At 37.9% G+C, this 23,827-nt stretch overlaps 1 protein-coding gene across 1 annotated transcript in view; it reads left to right on the forward strand.

Moving 5' to 3' along the window:
• Positions 1–244: 244 nt before the first annotated feature.
• Positions 245–23,827, forward strand: part of Slc6a14 (solute carrier family 6 member 14) — a 60,460-nt gene continuing 36,877 nt past the window's right edge. The window contains exon 1 of the mRNA XM_039099573.2: positions 245–393. Coding sequence (XP_038955501.1) covers positions 328–393 — 66 coding nt within the window. The 5' untranslated portion in view covers positions 245–327. The remainder of the gene's footprint in view (positions 394–23,827) is intronic.

The following is a 23,827-nucleotide window of genomic DNA, read 5'->3' on the forward strand; positions in this document are numbered from 1 at the left end:
TAGGCTGATTTGAAAGGGACTCTGTAGTAGAATGATTCTTTTCATTGTAAAGAGGTGAGAGACATACTCCCTTGGTTAAAGGAATGGCTGGCCACTTTGAGAAAGTAGGTTTTCTGAGGTATTGGTCACCTTGTCATTAGAATTGGCCTTTGTGGAATCCTGCCTGAGTCTTACCCTGAGGGCATCATGGCAAGAGCAAAAGCTAAAAGGGCTACTTTGAGCCAATCTCTTAGATAGATAAGAATATACTACGTCAGCAGTTGCTCTTGCTGGTCTCAGGAGTCACAGAAGCCTGTATCCTGGCGGTGTACATAAGCTCCTTCCAAGATGGATAGGGGCAGGCTTACTGAGTATATCTGGAGCTGTTGGAGCTGGAGGCACCGTTTCTGTCAGGTATGGATACCATTGATTCTTTTGCTAAAACGTAGCCACATACTTTGTGACTTTTTAACATTGTTGGGAACAGGGCACCTGGTTGAGGAAAGCTGAAGTAAGAAGGAGTGTTAGCGCTCTCTCTCTCTCTCTCTCTCTCTCTCTCTCTCTCTCTGTGTGTGTGTGTGTGTGTGTGTTTGTGTGTGTTTGTGTGTGTTTGTGTGTGTTTGTGTGTGTGTGTGTGTGTGTGTGTGTGTGTGTGTAGAGAGAGAGAGAGAGGGAGATTGTGTGTGCTGTAGGAAAGTCATGGAAGCAAACTAGAAATACCTCAGGTTGAATCCAAGTTCTGGAAAATGTCTAAAGGGTATTGAATATTTTTCTAAGTAGGCTGAGGCTTTGTGGCTGTTGTTAAAGATCATCATCACTTGGCTAGGGTGACTTGAAGAATGCAGGGCTCAGGAATCCTGGCAGTGATGATGAGGATACAGGAACGACTATCTCCCTAATTACCATGGATACTATGCTCATGTTCTATTCATTTAGATCCCAGGATCAAAAGAAAGCTGGTAAGTAGAGCAGACATGTTTTTTGACACATATTTAAATTTCTCATTATGTACACAATATATAATTACCGAGTCTAAGAAACTGACACGTCTATCGTGTCAGACATTTAACAAGAATTATGATATATTTCTAAGAAAGCATATCAGGACCTGGACATTCTCACAGGAATGCTGAATTATGTATATAACTGCTTAGGTAATAACCTTCAGAAACAGATGAAACCACCACATAAGAATTTGTCTCAGGGCTGGAACTATAGCTCTAGGTTCAATGCCCAGCACAGACAAACAAAAAAAAAGTTTCATAATTAAAAAACAAACATGGGTCTGCTTCATGCATATTGTTATTGCAAATTTAATCACCTTTCTGTAGTTAGGATTCCTGTAAGTTACAATAGCTGCTGCCAAAACTCAGTTGTAACAGAGAGAAAGAGAGAGAGAGAGAGAGAGAGAGAGAGAGAGAGAGAGAGAGAGAGAGAGGGAGGGAGGGAGGGAGGGAGGGAGGGAGGGAGGGAGAGAGAGAGAGAGAGAGAGAGAGAGAGAGAGAGAGAGAGAGAGAGAGAGAGAGAATATCCCTGAAGGGTAGACAGTACAAAACATTCAGTGGTTTTAGGACACTAGCATATTTGAAGACCCGAAAGTGTGCATATGTGTGTATGTGTGGGTGGGTAGGGTGCATGCTCACCAAGTAAGTATCTTGCAAGCCCCCCACTAAGACTTTGACTTGAGACAGTTTGTTTCCTTTGCCACCCTTCTTCATTACCTCACAATCACAACCCCTACTCTCTTTGTTTTTGTAAGTTCTCTATCTAGCCTAGGCTTGTTGCTGTGCATTATATATCCCAGACTAGACTTGAACTCTCATGGAAATCATTACCTCAATGCTGTGATTATAGGCATGAACCATCATAGCTACCCTTTTGTATTCTTTCAAAGTTATCCGATATCATTGATCTGTAGGATTCTAACGACTAATCTGTTGCAAACTTTTCCATGTGCTCTAGTTCCTTTGTCTGGTAGGTTTCCCATTATACAGTCTACATTCTAACCTATGAGACATACCTCAAATATAAACAAGTAAACAAAAAAACTGTACTCTTTAAGTTTTTCCCCAAATGCCCATTATATTACTGCCTTTTTTGATAATGCAATCCTTTGGAGTATAAGGGCCTTTCTTTCCTTCCTTCCTTCTTTCTTTCTTTCTTTCTTTCTTTCTTTCTTTCTTTCTTCCTTTCTTCCTTTCTTCCTTCCTTCCTTCCTTTCTTTTAATTGAAAATACAATTTTTCTTACATAATATATGCTGATTATGATCATTCCTCCCTCTAATCTTCTCAGTACCTCCTTATTGCTCTCTCCAATCCCTATTCACTCCTCTTCTGTCTGTCACCAGAAAATAAACAGGCTTCTAATGGATAATAATAAAATCAAATATAATTTAATAAGATTAAGCAAAAACTAATACATGGGAATAGGACAAAGCAAACACAGGGAAAATAGTCCAAGAAAAGTCACAAGAAATGGAGACACAGAGACTCACTTGTTAAGACACTTAGGAATTCCATAAATACACCAAACTAGAAGCTATTATATATTCACAAACGACCTATAGGACCAAAAAGAAAAAAATATAAATAATATAAAATAAACATTAAGATAAAGTTAACAAACAAACAAAGAGCAAAAATGCTGACACAGCATTATGGGACAAGGAACCTACAAAGATATTGAGTCCATGTTCTATTGACCATTTGCTACTAGGCATGCAGCCTACCCTTAAAAGTAATTTGTCCTTAGTAAATCTCTAACCCAGAAGCTATCTTTCTTACAAAAGAAAACTTAGTCTTTTTCCAAGGAAGACTCATGGAAAAATAAACTACTTATTTTTATTTTTTAAAATTTTTTGTTAGATATATTTCTTTACTTGCATTTTGAACATTATTCTTTCCATATTCTGAGACCTTCCTCAATTTCTTTCTTCAGAGACTTGAAGTTCTTGTCATAAAAATCTTTCACTTGCTTGGCTAAAGTCACACCAAGATATTTTATGTTATTTGGTACTATTGTGAAGGGTGTAATTTTCTTAATTTCTTTCTCAGCCTGTTTATCCTTTGAGTAGAGAAAGGCTACTTATTTGTTTGAGTTAATTTAAAACCCCAACACTTTGCTGAAGTTCCTATATCCCTGTGTCCAGAGGCACTGTGCAATTTCTTCTTGGACCATGGATGTGGGCCGAGGTGTGCAGAAGTGGCAGTCTGTCCTGAGGTCTCAGGATGTCTGCATTCCTGGGTGGTCTGCTCTCTTCTTCACGGGGTTTGAGTGCAGGGAACTCCTCCTCCTCCTCCTCCTTTCTTCCTCCTCCTCCTCCTTTCTTCCTCCTCCTCTTCTTCTCCTTCTTCTTCTCCTCCTCCTCCTCCTCCTCCTCCTCCTCCTCCTCCTTCTCCTCCTCCTTCTCCTCCTCCTCCTCCTTCTCCTCTTCTTCTTTGTCCTGCTATTCTTAGATTTGGAACTTTTTATCATTTTGTTCCTAGACTCTGACAAACTAATCTTTGATGAACAAAAACAGAATATTTGAATGTATCAGTCCACTCATCCATGTACTTTATACAATTGCAGGCTGTAAAATATATTAGTATCATCTTCAATTCCCATGGCTATAGCATTAGATCTGTATCACATTACCCCTTGCCTAAGTCTTTTGGCCACCCTGCTATTTCTGCTTTGTCTCCATGTCTGTTTGCCAGAGAACACAGGTGTGAGATGACGAATCTTTCTATTCTCACAGTTCTGCTTATTTTCATTGTGTTATTTAAAAATATTCAGTGTATCTGGGTCTCTACCCCTGCAAACTAGACTTTCATTCACCATTTGTCTATCTTAATCTTTTTCTTACCCCCTCACTCCAGATCTTCTAATGTGCCTTCATAGAAGAGTAGTCTGGGATGCATAAGTTACTGATGCTTAGTGTTCACCACAAATTAAACATTGAGATCTCTTGGGTGCCACTGGGATCTGTTGTAAAAGCTCCCCCAGGTGACTGGAATGTGCAGCAAGGCATATTGAGAATGTCTCTGAACCAGAGCACATTACTTTTGTTTTCTAAACTGTATCTTCATTCTTTGCTCTTGCTTATATTTTTGCCTTGGCAGATGCTTTCCATTAGCATTTATTATTTGGGGAGCTAATATAGACATGTTAAGTATTTAAAAATTGTATACATTCTTATATCTGCCACCTCAAATAAGGGTAATTTTATCACCCAGAAACATACATTTTTCACATCTAATTTAATTTATTTCTAGAAATCACTATGGACTCAATGTAGATTAGTTTTGCTTGCTCTTAGATAGCAAAGCATTGTATGTGAATGGTATATTTTATTTTCTCTATTTTTCTTAATAGAATACCTATGGAATTTTATCGATATAAATCTAGGTGCAGTAGTTAGTTCTTTTATTCATGAGAAATATTCTGTTTATCATATTTTAATTTTTGTATTTGTGGTTCAAGGTATATTTACTGATTGATCGATTTAGTGTATGTATGTGTACATGTATGTCACTGACCTTATGTGGAGGTAAGAGGAGAAATCGCAGGAACTGATTTTCTATTTCCATCATGTGAATCACAGCAAGTAAACTCATGTTTGGCAACAAGAACATTTACAGACTGAATGACCTTCCAGCTCTGTGTTTGTATTTTTTAAGCAGGATTTTCTATAGCCCACCCTCTTTGTTGGGGCTAATCTTGAATTCCTGATTCTCTTAACTCAATCTTTATTTATTTATTTATTTATTTATTTATTTATTTATTTATTTATTTATGTATTTATGTATTTATGTATTTATGTATTTATGTATTTATGTATTTATGTATTTGTTTTATTTATTAACTTTATTTCTCCATCATTGCCCCCCTCTCAGTCATCCTTTCCCACAATCTTTCCCCTATTCCCCCTTCTTCTCTGAGTGGGTATAGACCACCTGGGTATCCCCCTACCCTGGCACTTCAAATCTCTCTGTGAGGCTACTGACTCAGTCTCTTATGTGTTAGATTTACATAGGTTAGATTTACCAGGTAGCACAATTTGTTTATTAACTCCTTGATATATGGGCGTTTGGCAGTTTTGATACAGTTACTGTCTGAAGCCCTAATAGTTATTCTCAGTTTGACATGAAGTTTCTCTCTCTTTTAGCCTTGAAACTAAATTGAATTTGACATATTGGTTAACCATGTTATATATTAGTATATATGGGTAGATTTTGAGTATATTGTTTTTCTTTTCTTTTCTTTTCTCAAGGTGTTAAGGAGACTTTTCTTCTCTTTTATTAATTATTTCATTTATTTACATGGCAAATGTTGCCTTCATCCCCCCTCACAGAGTTCTTCCCCTCTCCCCCTACTCTTCACCTAAGAGAGGGTGCCCTCCAGGTATCCCCTGACCTTGAACATCAAGTCTCTAAAGGAATAAGCACACCCTCTCCCACTGAGGCCAGACAAGGCAGCCTTCTGCTGCTTAAGTGCAGGGGTTCTCAGACCAGCCTAGTATGCTTTTTGGAAGGTGGCTCAGCATCTGAGGATTTGTTGGTGTCCAAAGTAGTTGACATTGTTGATCTTCCCATGGGGTTGCCATCCCCTTATCCTTCAGTCCTTTCTCTAAGTCTTCCATACAGGTCCCCAACCTCTATCCAGTGCTTGGCTATGGGTATCTGAATCTATCTCAAGTCAGCTACTGGGTAGAGCCTATCAGAGAACAGCCATGCTTGGCTCCGGTCTGTAAGCACAACATAGAATCAGTAATGGTGTCAGCATTTTGGTGCCCACCCATGGAATGTATGCCAACTTGGCCCTGTTGCTGGTGGATCATTCCTTCAGTCTTTGGTCTATATTTTTGTCCCTGCATTTCTTTAGATGGGATAAATTTTGTAGGTGGGTTGACATCACCATTTCTCCAATGGGGGTCCTGTGTAACTACTGTAGCTGGTCTGTCTCTTCAGGTTCCTTAGACCCAGCATTGAGCGTTTTAACTAAAGTCACCCACATTGAGTCCTGGGAGGCTCCCCTATCCAAGGTCTCTGATTTTTCTAGAGGGTTCCCCCACCCCTAGCATCTGCATATATCCATTAATTCTCCTGGCCCTCTGGCTATCTCTCTTGTCTCCTCCCCCAATACCAGATCCTGTTCCCTTATCTCCTCATTAGTCATCAGGGAAATGCAAATCAAAATGACCCTGAAATTCTACCTTACACCAATCAAAATGGCTAAAAACAAAAAACAAAAAACAAAAAACAAAAAAGCAAAAAACAAAAAACCAAAACCAAACCAAACCAAAACCAAAACCAAAACCAAAATCAAAACAAACAAACAAACAAACAAACAAACAAAAACCCTCAAGTGACAGCACATGGTGGCAAGGATGTGGAGAAAGGGGAACACTCCTCCTTTGCTGGTGGGATTGCAAACTTGTACAACTCTGCAAATCATTCTGGTAGTTACTCAGAAAATTGGAAATACTTCTATTCTACCTAAAGACCCAACCATAACGCTTCTGAGCATATACCCAAAAGTTGCTCTACCATATCTCAAGGACACATACTCGGTTATGTTCATAGCAGTCTTATTCATAATAGCCAGAAACTGGAAGCAACCCATATGTCCCTCAACAGAAGAATGGATATAGAAATTGTGGTTCATTTACTCAGTGGAATACTATTTAGCTATTAAAAATAAGGACAACATGAACAGTGTAGGCAAATGGCTAGAACTAGAAAATATCATCCTGAGTGAGTTAACTCAGACCCAAAAGGACATGTATAGCATGTACTCACTGATAAGTGGATATTAGCCAAAAAGTACAGAATACCCATGACGCATCCCACAAATCCTAAGAAGTTAAAGAAGAAGGAAGGCTCAAGCAAGGATGCTTAAATCCCAGTTAGAAGGGGGCACAAACATAATCATGTTAGACAGAGGGAGGAGGAGAGGGACCTGAGTGGGAGAGAGAAGGAGACTTTTCTTCTTGAGCAAGAACTATGTAATTGGGAGATAAACTTAAAAAATTATAGATATCTTCCTCAACACTTGCCACGACTGGCAAGGTGCTTTTCCCCCCTCTTCTTTCTTTCCTCTTTGCCAGTTCTGAATGTAGGGCATTGAACATGCAAGGCAAGCATTCTACTACTAGACTACAGCCTTAGCTCCTCCCTGCCTTTTTGTAAAATCTTGATAGCATTCTATCGTGCAAATGGAGCATATTTTAAAAAATATATTCATGTGGTGTCTGATTGCTCAGTATAGTGATTATAGATAATGATCATGTACCTCATTTTTAAGACAAAAGAAATGATCTCGGGTTCTTTTTTCATAAAAATAATAATTATACACAGGATTTTCTCTATTTTTAATATTACAAAACATATGCCTATTTTTGAAATAATGCTAGCTATTTTAGAATACTTCTTACTTCTATTTCTTTCTTACACTTATTGATCCATATACCTACCTCTATTTTTTGTTTATTTATTTGTGTGTTCGTGTGTGTGTGTGTGTGTGTGTGTGTGTGTGTGTGTGTGTGTGTGTGTGTGCATTTATTCCCATGACCTTATGTAGAGGTGAGAAGCTAACTTGTGGAGGTTGGTCCTCTCCTTCTACCATGTGAGGTGTGGGAATGAAACTTTAGGTCATTAGGAATGGCAGCAAGCACCAGTACCTGCAGAGTCATCTTTCTGCTTCTGTAAAACAAATATTTCATGTTTATTTTCATCAACCACAGTACACTTGAGATACAGGTATGCGGACTGTGATAACTGATGAATTCCAAAGCCTTAATAGGCTAACTATGTGTAGAGCCCAGTACACCTATCTTAATATTCTAAGAAACATAACACAAGCTTCAACTCTACCTAAGGTATTGCATGGGGAAAAACATAGTGAGGTTTGTGTCAGTCACAATTCTATTAAGAAATGGAATACATACCTTGGATTTGGGGATAAAATTTACTGAAAGAACTATTTATACAATTATGGGCAAAGTTCAGAGAACCAAGAAGGCACAGTGAGATAAGCAGGAACTAGCAACCATAGGACACCTGACACTTAGGTTTGGGATATCTGCTTTTCTGGAAAGGAACAAGGACTCTCTGGGGAAAGTGTACTCTCGTAGAACATCCCCACTGTTGGTGCTCTCCCCTGGAGCAGAGAAGGGAGTCTAATGGATTTGAAAAGGAAATGCCAGAGGATAAACAACATATTTGTAATTTCACTCTTGGGAAGTTATTTTTTTCATATTCTAGGAAACCTCATAAAAGTAAATATGTATCAGTTAACCTTACAGCCTGGTTTGTCAATTTGGGAATTCATAAAGCATATACTTCCTGGTAGGAAATGAAGTCGAGGGCTTTTGATGGTGAGAGTGGTAGAGATTACGTTTCCTAGGAAGCATGTCTACTATTTACTTTCCACCTAAAGCCCTGTCCTGTAAACCACATGAAGCTGCTGTATTCCTCTGCAGTGGTTCTCAACCTTCCTAATTCTATGACCCTTTAATATAGTTCCTCATGTTGTGGTTACCTTAACCGTAAAATCACTTCTTTGCTACTTCATTACCGTAATTTTACTACTATTATGAATATAATGTAAATACCCAATCTACAAGATATCTGATATATGACCCACAATTTGATAAATACTGCACGATTGAGACACTAAATAGCTGGCTTTTTTCCCACCAAGACAGGACTTTGTCTAGCCCAGTTTGGTTTAGTACGCCGACAAATAAAATCTTGAGGTCAACTGATCCTCCTGCTTCTAGTTTCAAAGTTCTTGGATTACAGGTCTGTACTATAGGACCTGGTTTTTCTCCCTTGTTGGACCTAAGGAGTAAGACACATGCTAAGCGAATACTGCTACTGAATTGTATTTCCAGGTCTCTCTCTTAAATTATAAGTATTATATTAATTACTGCTTGAGATGATAAAATCTTTCAGAAACCTATGCATACCTTCCTATATATGTTAGATCATCTTTAGATCTAAATTTTTAAGTAGTTGTTGCAATCAATTGTTTGGGAAATGATGACAAAAATTAAATTCTGCATATATTTTATACACATGCTTTCACTGTCTTTGACCCACAGATATTATTCATGAGCCTACAGAGATCTCTATTCCAATCCCATCAGCTTTTTACAAATTTCATATAGTCCCAAACTATTCTCTTCTTTATAGGAAAGATTTTTTTTAAAAAAACACAGAAATCTTCAAGGAGAAGAAAAATTCATGATTTTTTCCTCTTCCTGAGCTGTTAGTTCAACATTTTAATGAATCAAATATTTATTAAAACGTCTAGAAATTGTATTACTATCCCAATGCTAATACTATACCAAAAGTCATTAATAAATAACCAAGTCTATCCATTTTTAAAATTAAGCAGGATGTCATGGCTTGTGCCTCTAATCTCAACATTGGTCAAACTGAGGCAGGAGGATTACTATGAGTTTAAAGTCAGCCTGTGATGCATGATGAGATACAGGCCAGCCAGGGCAACAAACAACACACACACACACACACACACACACACACACACACACACACACACACACATATATCTATATCTACATCTATATCTATATCTATATATAGCCATTTGCTCCATAATATTACCTTGGATTTTTTTTGATGAGCATTTGAATATCTTTATAGGTTAGGAGAAAATGTCATTGGTTACTTCTGGAAAATATGTTAAGTCTGAACTTTTATAAACTCATTGTTCTTTGGCAAACTGGATTTGTATATTAATCTTTATTAAAATTACATACTTAGATATGAGCACTCATTTTCTTTTTTCTGTTTTTATCATTTAGCTTTTTTTTATTTTTTTTCACATTTGTGTCATTCTTTTTTTTTTTTTTAACTTGAGTATTTCTTATTTACATTTCGAGTGTTATTCCCTTTCCCGGTTTCCGGGCAAACATCCCCCTAATCCCTCCCCCTCTCCTTCTTTATGGGTGTTCCCCTCCCCATCCTCCCCCCATTGCCGCCCTCCCCCCAACAATCACATTCACTGGGGATTCAATCTTAGCAGAACCAAGGGCTTCCCCTTCCACTGGTGCTTTTACTAGGCTGTTCATTGCTACTTATGAGGTCAGAGTCCAGGGTCAGTCCATGTATAGTCTTTGGGTAGTGGCTTAGTCCCTGGAAGCTCTGGTTGGTTGGCATTGTTGTTCATATGGGGTCTCAAGCCCCTTCAAGCTCTTCCAGTTCTTTCTCTGATTCCTTCAATGGGGTCCTATTCTCAGTTCACTGGTTTGCTGCTGGCATTCGCCTCTGTATTTGCTGTATTCTGGCTGTGTCTCTCAGGAGAGATCTACATCCGGTTCCTGTCAGCCTGCCCTTCTTTGCTTCATCCATCTTGTCTAATTGGATGGCTTTATATGTATGGGCCACATGTGGGGCAGGCTCTGAATGGGTGTTCCTTCTTTTTTTTTTTTTAATTTCTTTTTTTCGGAGCTGGGGACCGAACCCAGGGCCTTTCGCTTCCTAGGCGAGCGCTCTACCACTGAGCCAAATCCCCAACCCCATGGGTGTTCCTTCTGTGTCTGTTTTAATCTTTTCCTCTCTATTCCCTGCCAAGGGTATTCTTGTTCCCCTTTTAAAGAAGAAGTGAAGCATTCACATTTTGATCATCCGTCTTGAGTTTCATGTGTTCTCTGCATCTAGGGTAATTCAAGCATTTGGGCTAATAGCCACTTATCAATGAGTGCATACCATGTGTGTTTTTCTGTGATTGGGTTACCTCACTCAGGATGATATTTTCCAGTTCCAACCATTTGCCTACGAATTTCATAAAGTCATTGTTTTTGATCGCTGAGTAATATTCCATTGTGTAGATGTACCACATTCTCTGTATCCATTCCTCTGTTGAAGGGCATCTGGGTTCTTTTCAGCTTCTGGCTATTATAAATAAGGCTGCTATGAACATAGTGGAGCACGTGTCTTTTTTATATGTTGGGGCATCTTTTGGGTATATGCCCAAGAGAGGTATAGCTGGATCCTCAGGCAGTTCAATGTCCAGTTTTCTGAGGAACCTCCAGACTGATTTCCAGAATGGTTGTACCAGTCTGCAATCCCACCAACAATGGAGGAGTGTTCCTCTTTCTCTGCATCCTCGCCAGCATTTGTTGTCACCTGAGTTTTTGATCTTAGCCATTCTCACTGGTGTGAGGTGAAATCTCAGGGTTGTTTTGATTTGCATTTCCCTTATGACTAAAGATGTTGAACATTTCTTTAGGTGTTTCTCAGCCATTCGGCATTCCTCAGCTGTGAATTCTTTGTTTAGCTCTGAACCCCATTTTTTAATAGGGTTATTTGTCACCCTGCGGTCTAACTTCTTGAGTTCTTTGTATATTTTGGATATAAGGCCTCTATCTGTTGTAGGACTGGTAAAGATCTTTTCCCAATCTGTTGGTTGCCGTTTTGTCCTAACCACAGTGTCCTTTGCCTTACAGAAGCTTTGCAGTTTTATGAGATCCCATTTGTCGATTCTTGATCTTAGAGCATAAGGCATTGGTGTTTTGTTCAGGAAATTTTTTCCAGGAGCACTCATTTTCAATAGTTGAAGGGTTGTCACATAAAGTGTTATAACAAGTATTGTAGCCTCAAATGATAGGACTAATAGGACTAGAACTAGGCATACAGGCCACAGAGATGGGCACATTTGATTTTGCCCTACAGACTCACAATTGCCATGAAGCATATAACATTGCTGAACTAACAGCTAGTACCTTTAAACCACTAGCCAATGCACTATTTCCAAAGTGCTTTCTGCTTATTTCCTGTTATCACTCTCAGATTAAAAGTTGCAGCTTGATCATGTGACTCATTTATTGCCAAACTAAGAGACACCCACTCGGATCCTAATTAATCACCTCTAACTTGTGTAACTAAGTTCGACATGGTTTGTATGACAAGTGGGAAAGCCACACAAAGAACATATTTGAATAGACCTTCTGGTGATAATGTAAAAGGTATGTCTCCTTAATATTATATATCCTACCAAACCAGCAGTTTTCAGCGTAGGAAGTGTATTTGTTTCTATGTACTAGAGAAATAGTACCAGGAAGGACCTTGATAGAGGAAAGCAATCACTTAGCTTCTTCAGTTAAAGGGATAGCACATCCTTTCTCCACCCCTCCACCCTGCTCTCCCCTGCTCTCCTCTCCTCTCCTCTCCTCTCCTCTCCTCTCCTCTCCTCTCCTCTCCTCTCCTCTCCTCTCCTCTCCTTTCCCTCTTTTTTCCCCTCTCCTTATTTCTGTCAGATACACCCAGAGAGAAATGAAAGAAAATGTTCATTTATTAGCCAGATCTGGAAAGGACATACTAGCAGGAACTATTCAGCCTGTTCTTCTGATAAGCCATGTAATAGTAATATATTTCTATTATATTATTTTATGTTCCCCCTGTTTTTTATCTTTATTAACTTGAGTATTTATTTACATTTCGATTTCGATTGTTATTCCCTTTCCCGGTTTCCGGGCAAACATCTCCCTAACCACTCCCCCTCCCCTTCTATATGGGCCTTCCCTCCCCCTCCTCCCCCCTTGCCGCCCTCCCCCCAACAATCTAGTTCACTGGGGGTTCAGTCTTAGCAGGACCCAGGGCTTCCCCTTCCACTGGTGCTCTTACTAGGATATTCATTGCTACCTATGAGGTCAGAGTCCAGGGTCAGTCCATGTATAGTCTTTAGGTAGTGGCTTAGTCCCTGGAAGCTCTAGTTGCTTGGCATTGTTGTTCATATGGGGTCTCGAGCTCCTTCAAGCTCTTCCAGTCCTTTCTCTGATTCCTTCAACGGGGGTCCTATTCTCAGTTCAATGGTTTGCTGTTGGCTTTCGCCTCTGTATTTGCTGTATTCTGGGTATGTCTCTCAGGAGAGATCTACATCTGGTTCCTGTCAGCCTGCACTTCTTTGCTTCATCCATCTTATCTAGTTTGGTGGCTGTATATGTATGGGCCACATATGTTCCCCCTGTTTTTATTGGTGACAGGGTTACAGCCTTACATTTGAAACAGTGGCTGATTTTGAAATCTAGTGTTTATAATTTCACTTGCCTTCTTGTCATTTGAATTTTCCTGAGACCACATTAATTTATTTATTTCAGAACGTATTTTCTCACATTATTTTCTAGTTTAATGTGTGTGCGCGTGCACACAGCATTTCTCACATTTGATATTATTTTTTAATAGGTAAAACTCTTCAGTCATAACCATACGAGTAAGCTTAACCTTATTAAAGAGCTTTCATGACACTAAAATTTACAGAAAACAATCAGGAAATCCGAGTTTCTATGTCTTGTCAATTGATATTTAAATTACAATTGAGTTGAAATGACGTGTCATGTCAATGGTGATGAGTACTCTGCCAAATAGATACAGATTAGGATCAGATAATTATGCACAGGAGAGTTTATGACATCAGACTTCTGAAAGGATCTTACATATTTAATGATGAGTTTAGATTATGACACAACATTATGGAGAATATTTCAACCACTAAAATAGATAATGCAGACCCATGATTTATTGCGACAGTTCGATTTTCACGTATTAAATTTTAAAACTTTTCAAAGGGATGTCTAATAGGAAATCTTAACATATCATCAAATAAGCTCGTATGAGGTTATATTACAAAGGATAATATGTGCCATAAAGGTTATGAAAGGTTTATTTCAGGAATACAAGTGCCATTTAGCATTTTTTAAATCAATGGATCTAATTAATAGCATGAAGGACATATTAGTATCACTAGATGCTGAAACACATCTGAGGAGATCTGATTCATATTCAAAAAAAGTAAAACATTCCACAGACTAGGAAGTGATCATGGCAATCTGATTGTTTAATCAAAAAGTACACAGAAAATGTTTGATGATGACTGTATAAAGAACCTTCCTTCTTCATACACCACAATAGAGGAAGAGATAAGGTTTGTCTTTGATCACTATACCAGAAATCCTAGATACCGCAACAAAGCAGGAAAAGAAATGTATGAGGTTGTAAAGAAAGAAAACTCTCACTTGCAGATGAGATTGTGTATGGAGGAAATCTAACAGAATCAACAGGCTATTGAAGTAGAACAGTGTATCTTTTAAGATTTCATAAGTTATATAATTTAATTTATGTGTGCCAGAAATAGTTATAGAGGCTTGGGAGTGAGAATGCACAACTTCTTCTTAGATTTATTTAATTTGTGTATATGATTGCTTTGCTTTCCTGTATGTCTGTGTACATGTTCCTGTGTAGTCAGAAGAGGGTGGTAGATCCCGTGGAAATGGAGTTGTTATAGATGGCTGTGACTTGATATGTGAGCACTGAGAATCGAACCTGGGTCCACTGTAAGAATAACAGCTGTTCTTAACTGCTGAGCCTTTTCCCTAGTCTGATCTACATGTTTAATCCCAGCACTTGTGAATTAAAGCTCAAACTGGACTGCATAGAAAGTCACAGGTCTACCCAGGTTTGCATAGTGGGATTCTTTCTCCAATAGCAAACCACCTGGCATTTATAATGCCATAAAAATCAAATACCTAGGGAAAATCAAATGAAATAAGAAACATCAATATGCATAATTAGCTAAAAAGCCCAATGAGGAAGAACAGAGAATCCCAAAGCAGATGGGCACATCTAGATACTTGACTTAGGGAAAATAGTGACACTTTGGTTCATGAGGCACAGGTGGCCTCTTCAATAAATGTTGCAAAATTTGTAGCATATTGTTAGAAACGGGAAAAAAGGAATCTCACTTCTAGACCTTAATATATAAAGTTTCATTACAAATGGAGCAAATATCTAAATGTGTAAGTAAAAAAAAATTAAAAACTTGTGTGCTGACTTGGAGAATTTTCTTTTTAGAAATAGAACACAAAATCATTATTTTAAATGATTTGTTTATTTTATATTTTGCTATAGTACACATGTAGAGATCAGAGGCCATATTTAAGGGATCAGTTCTTGCCTTGTACCACATAGCTTCTAGGGATTAAACTCAGGCCATCAGGCATGGAGGCAAAGGCACCTTTATCCACAGAAACATTTCACTGGCCAACAAAGTCATTAATAAAAATGATTATATAGAATGGAATATTAAGAGTTTGATTTAATCAAAACATCATAGAGAATAAACTAATAAGCTTCAGGTGGGGTATGCTTATAAAAAGTACAGTCAAAACGTTGAGGTGCGTAGACTAGCTAAAAGAGCCACAAGTCAGCAAGAAGACATATGATAGACAAATGACTAACCTACTTGACCATGTGATACCTTTTGAGACAAGTTGTTGTGATGCAGCCCAGGATACTCTCAAACTTATGGCCATCCTCTTGTTTCAGTCCCTTTCATTCTGGGATCGCTGGTGTGAGTCACCACAGCTGGCTAAGTCAGAAGCCCTCATACAAAGATTAACATTTTTCAGTAGAATTCCACATTTAGTTTAGGGGTGCTGAGAATTGCACCGGGAGCCTTGCACATGCAAGGGCTTGAACACTTTCAAATGATGAGGACAAATGCTCATGAAACCCTTCTGCACATCACCAATTGGCAGAGAATTGTAAGTTAAGGCACCTAGAGAAGCTAGAGAGAGGGCTCAGTGGTTAAGAGCACTCGCTGTTCTTGCAGCAGACCAGAGTTGGGCTCCCAGCACGCATACCAGTTGGCTTACAACTGATTGGAACTTCAGTTCTAGGCCATCTAATGCCCTCTTCTGGACTGTGTGACCACCTGTACTCACAAGCACATAATTAAGGACATTTACCCAGAAAGCTATTCTGAAGAGGCAGGTAACAACTAGTATTCATTAGGAGACAAAAGCATCTGGGCTTTGCAGGAACTGCTAGGGGTACAGGGGTACCTGTATACAATCACTTCAGCAAACTGTTGAACTCTATTTTAACCCAATGTCACTTAGCTATCCACTAACTCCTCTTTTAATTAGATGCAAGAGAAGATATGAACATAAATGTACCAAACATACATAAAGGATTGCTCCTAACATTACTCCTGATGGCCAAGAATTGGAAGCAAGCCAATACTCATCAAGTTTCCAATGAATAAACAATTTGTACATTCATACAATGGACTTCTCCGCAATCACTTGGTTGATTCTTATAAATGTAATGAGACCTAAAGGAGACTGGATAGAGAAAACAAATGCATGCTTCACAGCTTCATTTACACAGCGTTTGGTAATAGAAGAGCAGTGAAAGGAGCAATGGTATTGTTTTGCTTAGTGGATAGAGAGGCAGGGGGAGATATATAAACATATAAGATGTCATGGTATTTTATTTCTTCATCTCAATATAAATACATAAGATGTTTGCCTTGAGAAAATACAACGAACTGTATACTTACAATCTGTGCTTCCTCACAAATATCCTGAGTTAAAACATATTTATATATAACATAAAGAAAATATCAATAATGCACACATATATAGGTATAGATATGAAATATTGGTTGGTAGGTGGAGTTGAAACAGAGATGTTTTATGTTGTTCTGGATGGCCTGAAACTTACTATGTAGTTTAGGCTGGCTTCAAACTTGTGCCTTGCCTCAGCCTCTTACGTGTTAGAGTCATGAGCCACTGCTCCAAGCATAGAATATTTTTGTATTAGCATTTAGGATTTAAACTATTTTGTTACATTTAATGTATTAAATAAATGTGTGTGTGTGTGTGTGTGTGTGTGTGTGTGTGTGTGTGTGTAAGTGTGTGTGATGGTATGAGTATAGATGTCAGAGTACAACTTGTGGGAGTTGGTTCTTTCCTTCCATTGTGTGGGTGGCAGACCTCGAACTCCAGTCATCTGGCTTGGCCGCAGACATGACCTGATGGCCCCAGACAGATATTCAGAAAGATACTTTCTGTTTATTTAAAATGTGTACCTACACAAAACACTCATAAATTATTCATATAAGATGTCATTATATTTTGGGGGTGAGATTCTTGATTAATTTTTTTTATTTTTCTGCTTTCACTTGCTGAGTGTGAGAGGAATGTAAAATGCTTGAAAAGTGTGAACTGAGTTTGGACTGCTGCTGTGAGCCCGGAACCTGGACTGATTTAAATGAGGCCATCAAGATAGGCTAATGGGGAAGAAATAGGTTCTCCTTAGGTTGTAATTATTTATGCATCATTCGAAATTTCTGCATGTTTTTGATGTGTCCAGGAGCCTACTGTCAAAGTTCAGTATGTGTTCTTCCAGTTCTTCATTATTACCGACACTGCAAAGAATCAAGGAAACGTTAAGAAAGCTGAGTCAGGAACAGAACATCCTCGCATTATTCTTAGCATTCCAAAGCATTCTTAGATGTAGTGACATTATACCAGAGAATGAAAAGGGGAGGGTGGAATGATATAGTGGATATTTATGACAAGATGTGCCAGTGCCAAATCTGTGTATATTAAAACCGATGCTTCCCTTAGTCTCTTTTTCCTCCTTCAAACTTGTAACTGCCTGTTTTGTGGTAGAACCTTGGATAGTAAATACATTGTGATTTAAAGCATAGGAGCATAAGATTCCACTCTGAGGTTTAAATGTATTTGGATTTTTCTCAGTGGTCCCGAAAAGGTCAACATTTTGGCCTCATAATTGTATGTTGTGTCCCAAGCCAATTCAACCACACATGAATCAAACAGGTCTAACATGATTTTGCTGGCCAGAGGCCAGCTAGACTCAGCTACACTGTCTTTTACCTCATGAGATTTGACTAATCCTTGTAGTGGTTCCAGACTGGCTGGGGCTTTCCACTTCCCGGTACACCGGTGCTTACGAAGTGCTGGTTCTATGAAGCAGTGGTTCTCGGTGCTATATCAGTGACTTATGCCACTGTCTTAACCTCAGTTGATGCTGTGTGAATTAAGAATTCAGAAAATCATTTTCTTGATACAAATATGAACGTTTAATTCCATTTGAACAGGGGTGACTATTAGAAAGTATACTCAGGAAAGCTTTTGTTTCTGTGACTTATCTCGTAAAAATAGACTTAGTGTCATGTTTTTCTTTTTTGTATTTTCAAATCAAAACATCAAGGTGGAAAAAAATAGTTCAACAGACATATTCTTTGTTGTTGACATGACTGGAGTTACTTGACCTGATTGGGATTTTATGAACAGTCTGTACAGAATTCTCACAGCAATCTGGTAAAGCAAGTACCATGTCCTTGTTCTCATTTTACATATGAGAAAACTGAGAAGCAATTTACTTAAGTAATTGGTCAACAATAATTTGGAGAGCTGAAGTTCACATGAAGATTTATACTGAATTCATTAGTATTCTAGTATATTTCAGATATTTATTCTTTAGTAATGTAGACACACTATGTGTGTATGTACGTATGTATGTACGTATGTATGTATGTATGTGTATATGTTTTCCTGAGATAAGTTCTTTCTATATGGCCCAATCTTCCCCTGAACTTCTGACCTTCCTACTTCAGCCTCCTGGGGTCTGGAATTATAAGCATGTTTAACCATGGACAGACAAAATGAATCTGTTAGAAAGAGACTTCATAGCTATTTACAGAAGAATAAATTGAGAACTAGAATATTTCATCAACTTGAATACTCCTTGAATATTACCATGGGCAAAGAAAACAGAAAATAATCCATTTCTTGATATAGTACAAGGAACTTCCATTTGGGAGGTGGGGTTGAAACAGGGATAGTTTATATAGTTCTGTCTGGCCCGGAATTTACTATGTAGTTCAGGCTAGCCTCAAACTCATGTCAATTGCATTGCTTTAAGTGATGAATAGAGACAGGAGCCTTGAAGGTCACTTAGCCATATTAGTGAGCACTAAGGTCAAATATCTCATTTCAGTTTGTAAGATACAACCCTTCTATAATCTAAACACCCTTTCTGCCTAAATTATGGATATCATTCTCTGTCACCTTCTTCTTCTTCTTCTTCTTCTTCTTCTTCTTCTTCTTCTTCTTCTTCTTCTTCTTCTTCTTCTTCTTCTTCTGCTTCTGCTTCTGCTTCTGCTTCTGCTTCTGCTTCTGCTTCTGCTTCTGCTTCTGCTTCTGCTTCTGCTTCTGCTTCTGCTTCTGCTTCTGCTTCTGCTTCTGCTTCTGCTTCTGCTTCTTCTTCTGCTTCTTCTTCTTCTTCTTCTTCTTCTTCTTCTTCTTCTTCTTCTTCTTCTTCTTCTGCTTCTTCTTCTGCTTCTTCTTCTGCTTCTTCTTCTGCTTCTTCTTCTGCTTCTTCTTCTGCTTCTTCTTCTGCTTCTTCTGCTTCTTCTTCTGCTTCTTCTGCTTCTTCTTCTGCTTCTTCTGCTTCTTCTGCTTCTGCTTCTGCTGCTTCTGCTTCTGCTTCTGCTTCTTCTGCTTCTGCTTCTGCTTCTGCTTCTGCTTCTGCTTCTTCTGCTTCTGCTTCTGCTTCTGCTTCTGCTTCTTCCGACAGGGTCTCATTATGTAACTCTGACTATTCTGAAACTCACTAAGTAGACCAGGCTAGCCGTGAATTCACAGAAATCTGACTGTCTTGCCTCCTGAATGCTGGGATTAAAGGTGTGTGCTATTATGACAGGATCCTTTCTTGCTTCTTTACCCTCAATCTCAAATTTTAAATGGAGATCAGAAGTTCCTCATCCTAACCTCTTAATCTTTTTTTCCTTTTTGCTCAAGTCATGAATTTTCTTCATTGCAGTTATTTTTGTCCTTATACCTAATCTCAAGGAAATGTCATATGAATATCCAAGGAAACACCCATCACAAACATGTTGAAGTCTCTTAACAAAGATCATTAGTTCTCTAACAATGAGAGCAGATTTAAAGTCCATTGTCTCCTTCTTTCTGACATGCTTGCAAGTGCATAGAACAAGTTCAATGGTCACAACTTGATGGTAGTGTAGTGTTACTAGTATCTATTGAGAAAAAGCTAGAAATGTGGTGAATGTCCTATGCACACATACACATAAAATTCCCTTTCACAGAGGCCAGAGATGGGGGAAATAAAATAAAATATTGATCAGTTATAAAGTAAAAAATACTCTGAGAGACTAAGCTATAACACTGTTAGTATAGTTGTATATTGTATACTAGAACTTTGAAGAAAGTGAATTTGAACTATTCTTACTAAATACACACACACACACACACACAAGTGGAAGGGAAGGAGTGAGGGAGGGAGGGAGGGAGGGAAGGAGGGAGAGAAGACTGTATGTCTTAGTTATTCTGTAATATAATGAAATACTACAGATAAAGTAACTTTGCTTTATTTTACTTTTATTATAATTATTTAGATTAGGTATTTTATAATGAACATACATTTTTAATTTATTAATTCACATATTTGGAGGTTGTGAAGTTCAAGGTTGGGGGAGTAAAAATCTGGTGAGAGTCTTATGGATGGTTCAGACATGGTGGAAGGAGAAGAGGACATGAAGCTAAAGAATGTCATTAATTAAGTTTTCTTTTTCATTGGATCTCTTTATTTATTTACATTTCAAATGTTATCCCCCTTCCCAGTTTCCCATCCATAAACCCCCAATTCCATCCCCTCTCCCCCTTCTATGAGGGTGTTCCCCCACCCATCCACCCACCCCTTCCTGCCTCCCTACCCTGACATTCCTCTACACCAGGGGTGGTCTAGCCTTGGCAGAACCAAGGACTTCTCCTCCCCCTGGTACCCAACAAGACCATCTTCTGCTACATATTCAGCTGGAGCCATGGGTTTGTCCATGTATAATATCTGGATGGTGTTTAGTCCCTGAGAGCTCTGGTTGGTTGATAATGTTCTTCTTATGGAGTTGTGAGCCCCTTAAGCTCCTTCAATCCTTTTAGCCATCAGCAATGTTGTCTTGGTTTGGTGACTGTATATATATGGGCTGGATCCCCAGGTGGGGCAGGCTCTGAATGGCCATTCCTTCAGTCTCTGCTCCAAACTTTGCCTCCATATCTCCTCCTATAAATATTTTTGTTTCCCTTTAGGCTGAGACTTTCTGATCCAATGTCTTTGTGATTATGTTTCCTACATGTAAACGTTCAGAGCCACAGTAAAACAATTGCATTCTACCGTGACACTCTACCTCTGGAGCTGTGTTACTGGCAATTCATGTCCAAAGGTCAATTCATGGGGGAAATGTCCTAAGACAAGTTTCCTAGAGTAGTTCTCTAGATTTAATCACCCCTTTGAGGTCCAACTTCTCCACACTGATACTGTGGCTATTATTTCCAAAGCATGGATTTCGAAGGACATGTTGAACAAGAGCATTCTGAAAAGTGCTGATGTTGTTGAATAATTTGTATAGTAATTCCTTTACAGTGTTGTACACTTCAGATATGTATGCCTTTTCTCATCATACCTCAATATCATTGAAATTTATTGTTAGTCAAATAAAAAAAAACAATTAGCCCAAACATAGTAACACCAGCATTGAGATAATATGATATAGAGGGATAATCATTGCATGACAGTGCTATTATACAAACTTCTCTGGAACAATACCAGTTCTATAATGAGGCCACTGTCTTGTAAATTCCAACAGCTTTAACACACGTGAGATGGCTCCTGTGAACAGAAAGAGCTGTCTCATAGACTGTTTCACAAACATTTATAGGATTCTCGAGCAGATACTAATAATTCATTCAAATAAACAAGATACAAACAAATGAAGAGCAAGCCACTCCTTACAAGGGAGGAGGAGAAGGAAGATACTTGTAATAAGATGATTAAGACATTGCATTAATTATGACCTCATCTTTACTCTACCATGCCCTGACGTACAGATAGACAAATTCTTCCTCCAGATATTTATGAGAACTCTTTAGACATCGATGAGTTGTAGCAAAGGTATCTGAGGAGAAAAATTCTTAATGTTGTAAAATAAGAAAGTACATATCTAAATATAGACCTAATATGAAGTGAGAAAATTGGAGCCACTGGGTATTTGTCTTTCACTCTTTCCAGGGCAGTTTGAATGTATTTTGGATAGGTAGACTCGATCAATAGGTGACTAGAGTGCCAATGTGTATTATTGGTTCATGGCAGAAAGGTTTTGACTGAATATAAAACAAGACATGAGATGTTAAAAGAGAAGTGTAAACCTTTAATCATAGGAAATAATATCTGTTTTATCTTTTTTATTTTAATGGGTCCCATTGTATGAATATGACTATCCTGGAACTCATAATATAGGCCAGGCTTGCCTTGTACTCACAGAGATCAACGTGCTTCTGCCTCCTCTGTGCTAGATTAAAGTCTGTCACAATGCAGTTCTTTCTGTTTGAACTCAGCCTTTTTGTATTGAAGCCAAAAGTATTTGTGTTGTAGAGTTTCTACCAGGGGCTATGCAGTTTGTATTCGACTAGAGTTACTTAGCCTCTCTAAGAGTCAGTTCCCCCATCAACAGTATAGTGAGAATTCCAGCTTGCTTACTTGAGAAAATTAAATGGGAATATGCATATAAATTGATAAGCACTATTCCCTTTTATTTGTTACCACTCAAGAAAAGTCACTGAATTTACTACAACTAATGCACAGAATATTAGGCCATTATCTTTTACATCTTTTTGTCTGCTTTTCATTCTGGGATCACAATAGCTATTTGTAAAGATTTTTTTAGAGAAATATTTGGATTGTAATTGTTATTATATTTTAATAAAATTTAGGGTGTGGATAGAGCTGTACACTATTGTATCTAAGAGACATTACATAACAAATTTAACCGAGTTCATGGCCACAGCAAGTGCTTATTTTCCATGTATATATACATATATATATACATATATATATATGTATATATATATATATATAGAGAGAGAGAGAGAGAGGAGAGAGAGGAGAGAGAGAAAAGAGAGAGGAGAGAGAAAGAGAGAGAGAGAGAGAGAGAGAGAGAGAGAGAGAGAGAGAATCTTTGTGGTTTTAGGTAGTAAATTGCATTAAGTATGGGATGCAAACAAAGTGGTATAATACTTATACATTGGAGATATGGTCAAGATTTCTCCAAACTGTATTGAAAATATTGCTCCATACTTTCCATATGTGACAAATAGTCAATGTACCCTGACATGCTTTCTTGGCAGCAGGAGTTTCTACAACTTGTGATGGTAATTGACCTTCTCATTTGAAACCTCAAAATAATCATGTATTTTGATAGTTAATCACATTCCTAAGAATTTGTATTGAGAAGATAATCAATAGCAGTTTATAGAAAAGATCTGGATCTAAATATTATGTCAATAAGAACTTGAAAGAATTCTAGATTAGCAAAAATAAGTCAAATTATGCTATACTCATTCAATTGGATGTTTTAAAAGAACTTTAAATAAATTAACATAACAAAAATTCAAACCAGGCCTCTGGGTCTAGATCCCTCATGTAAATTACTTGAAAGGCTGAGGCAAAAAGATAACAAGTTCAAAGTCAGCCTGGACAAGTTAGAGACATCTTTTTTTTTTTTTCAAAAGAAAAGGTTAAAAGGAATTCTTGGCATATAGCATATATAGGATTGTATATTCATCCTTACAACTACAAAAATGATCAAAGAATGATACTAAGTACAAAAATAAATTCTATGACAATTTTACAATATAAATTTTGCATAATTATGTGTGTATATACCAAATGCTAGCGGATATGCATGTGTAGACAAGTTATGGAATGCTTTGTTGTACTCTGAAGTTTTACTTTATTAAAAATGTAAACAAAAAGATGACTTTTGGTAGTTGTATGTAATGTATATACTATATGCTATGTAGTTTTGTACTGCTTTCTTTTGAGAACAGCATCTCAGTCTTTAGCCTAGGTTGGCCAACAATGCTCTCAAACTCAGAGCAATTTTTATACCCATCTAGTATTCTTGGCATGTCTGTCTTGGAGTATTTAATAAAACTAAATTTTCCCTTAGCA

The sequence above is a fragment of the Rattus norvegicus genome, chromosome X, assembly GCF_036323735.1.
Source record: "Rattus norvegicus strain BN/NHsdMcwi chromosome X, GRCr8, whole genome shotgun sequence".
Lineage (NCBI taxonomy): Eukaryota > Metazoa > Chordata > Mammalia > Rodentia > Muridae > Rattus > Rattus norvegicus.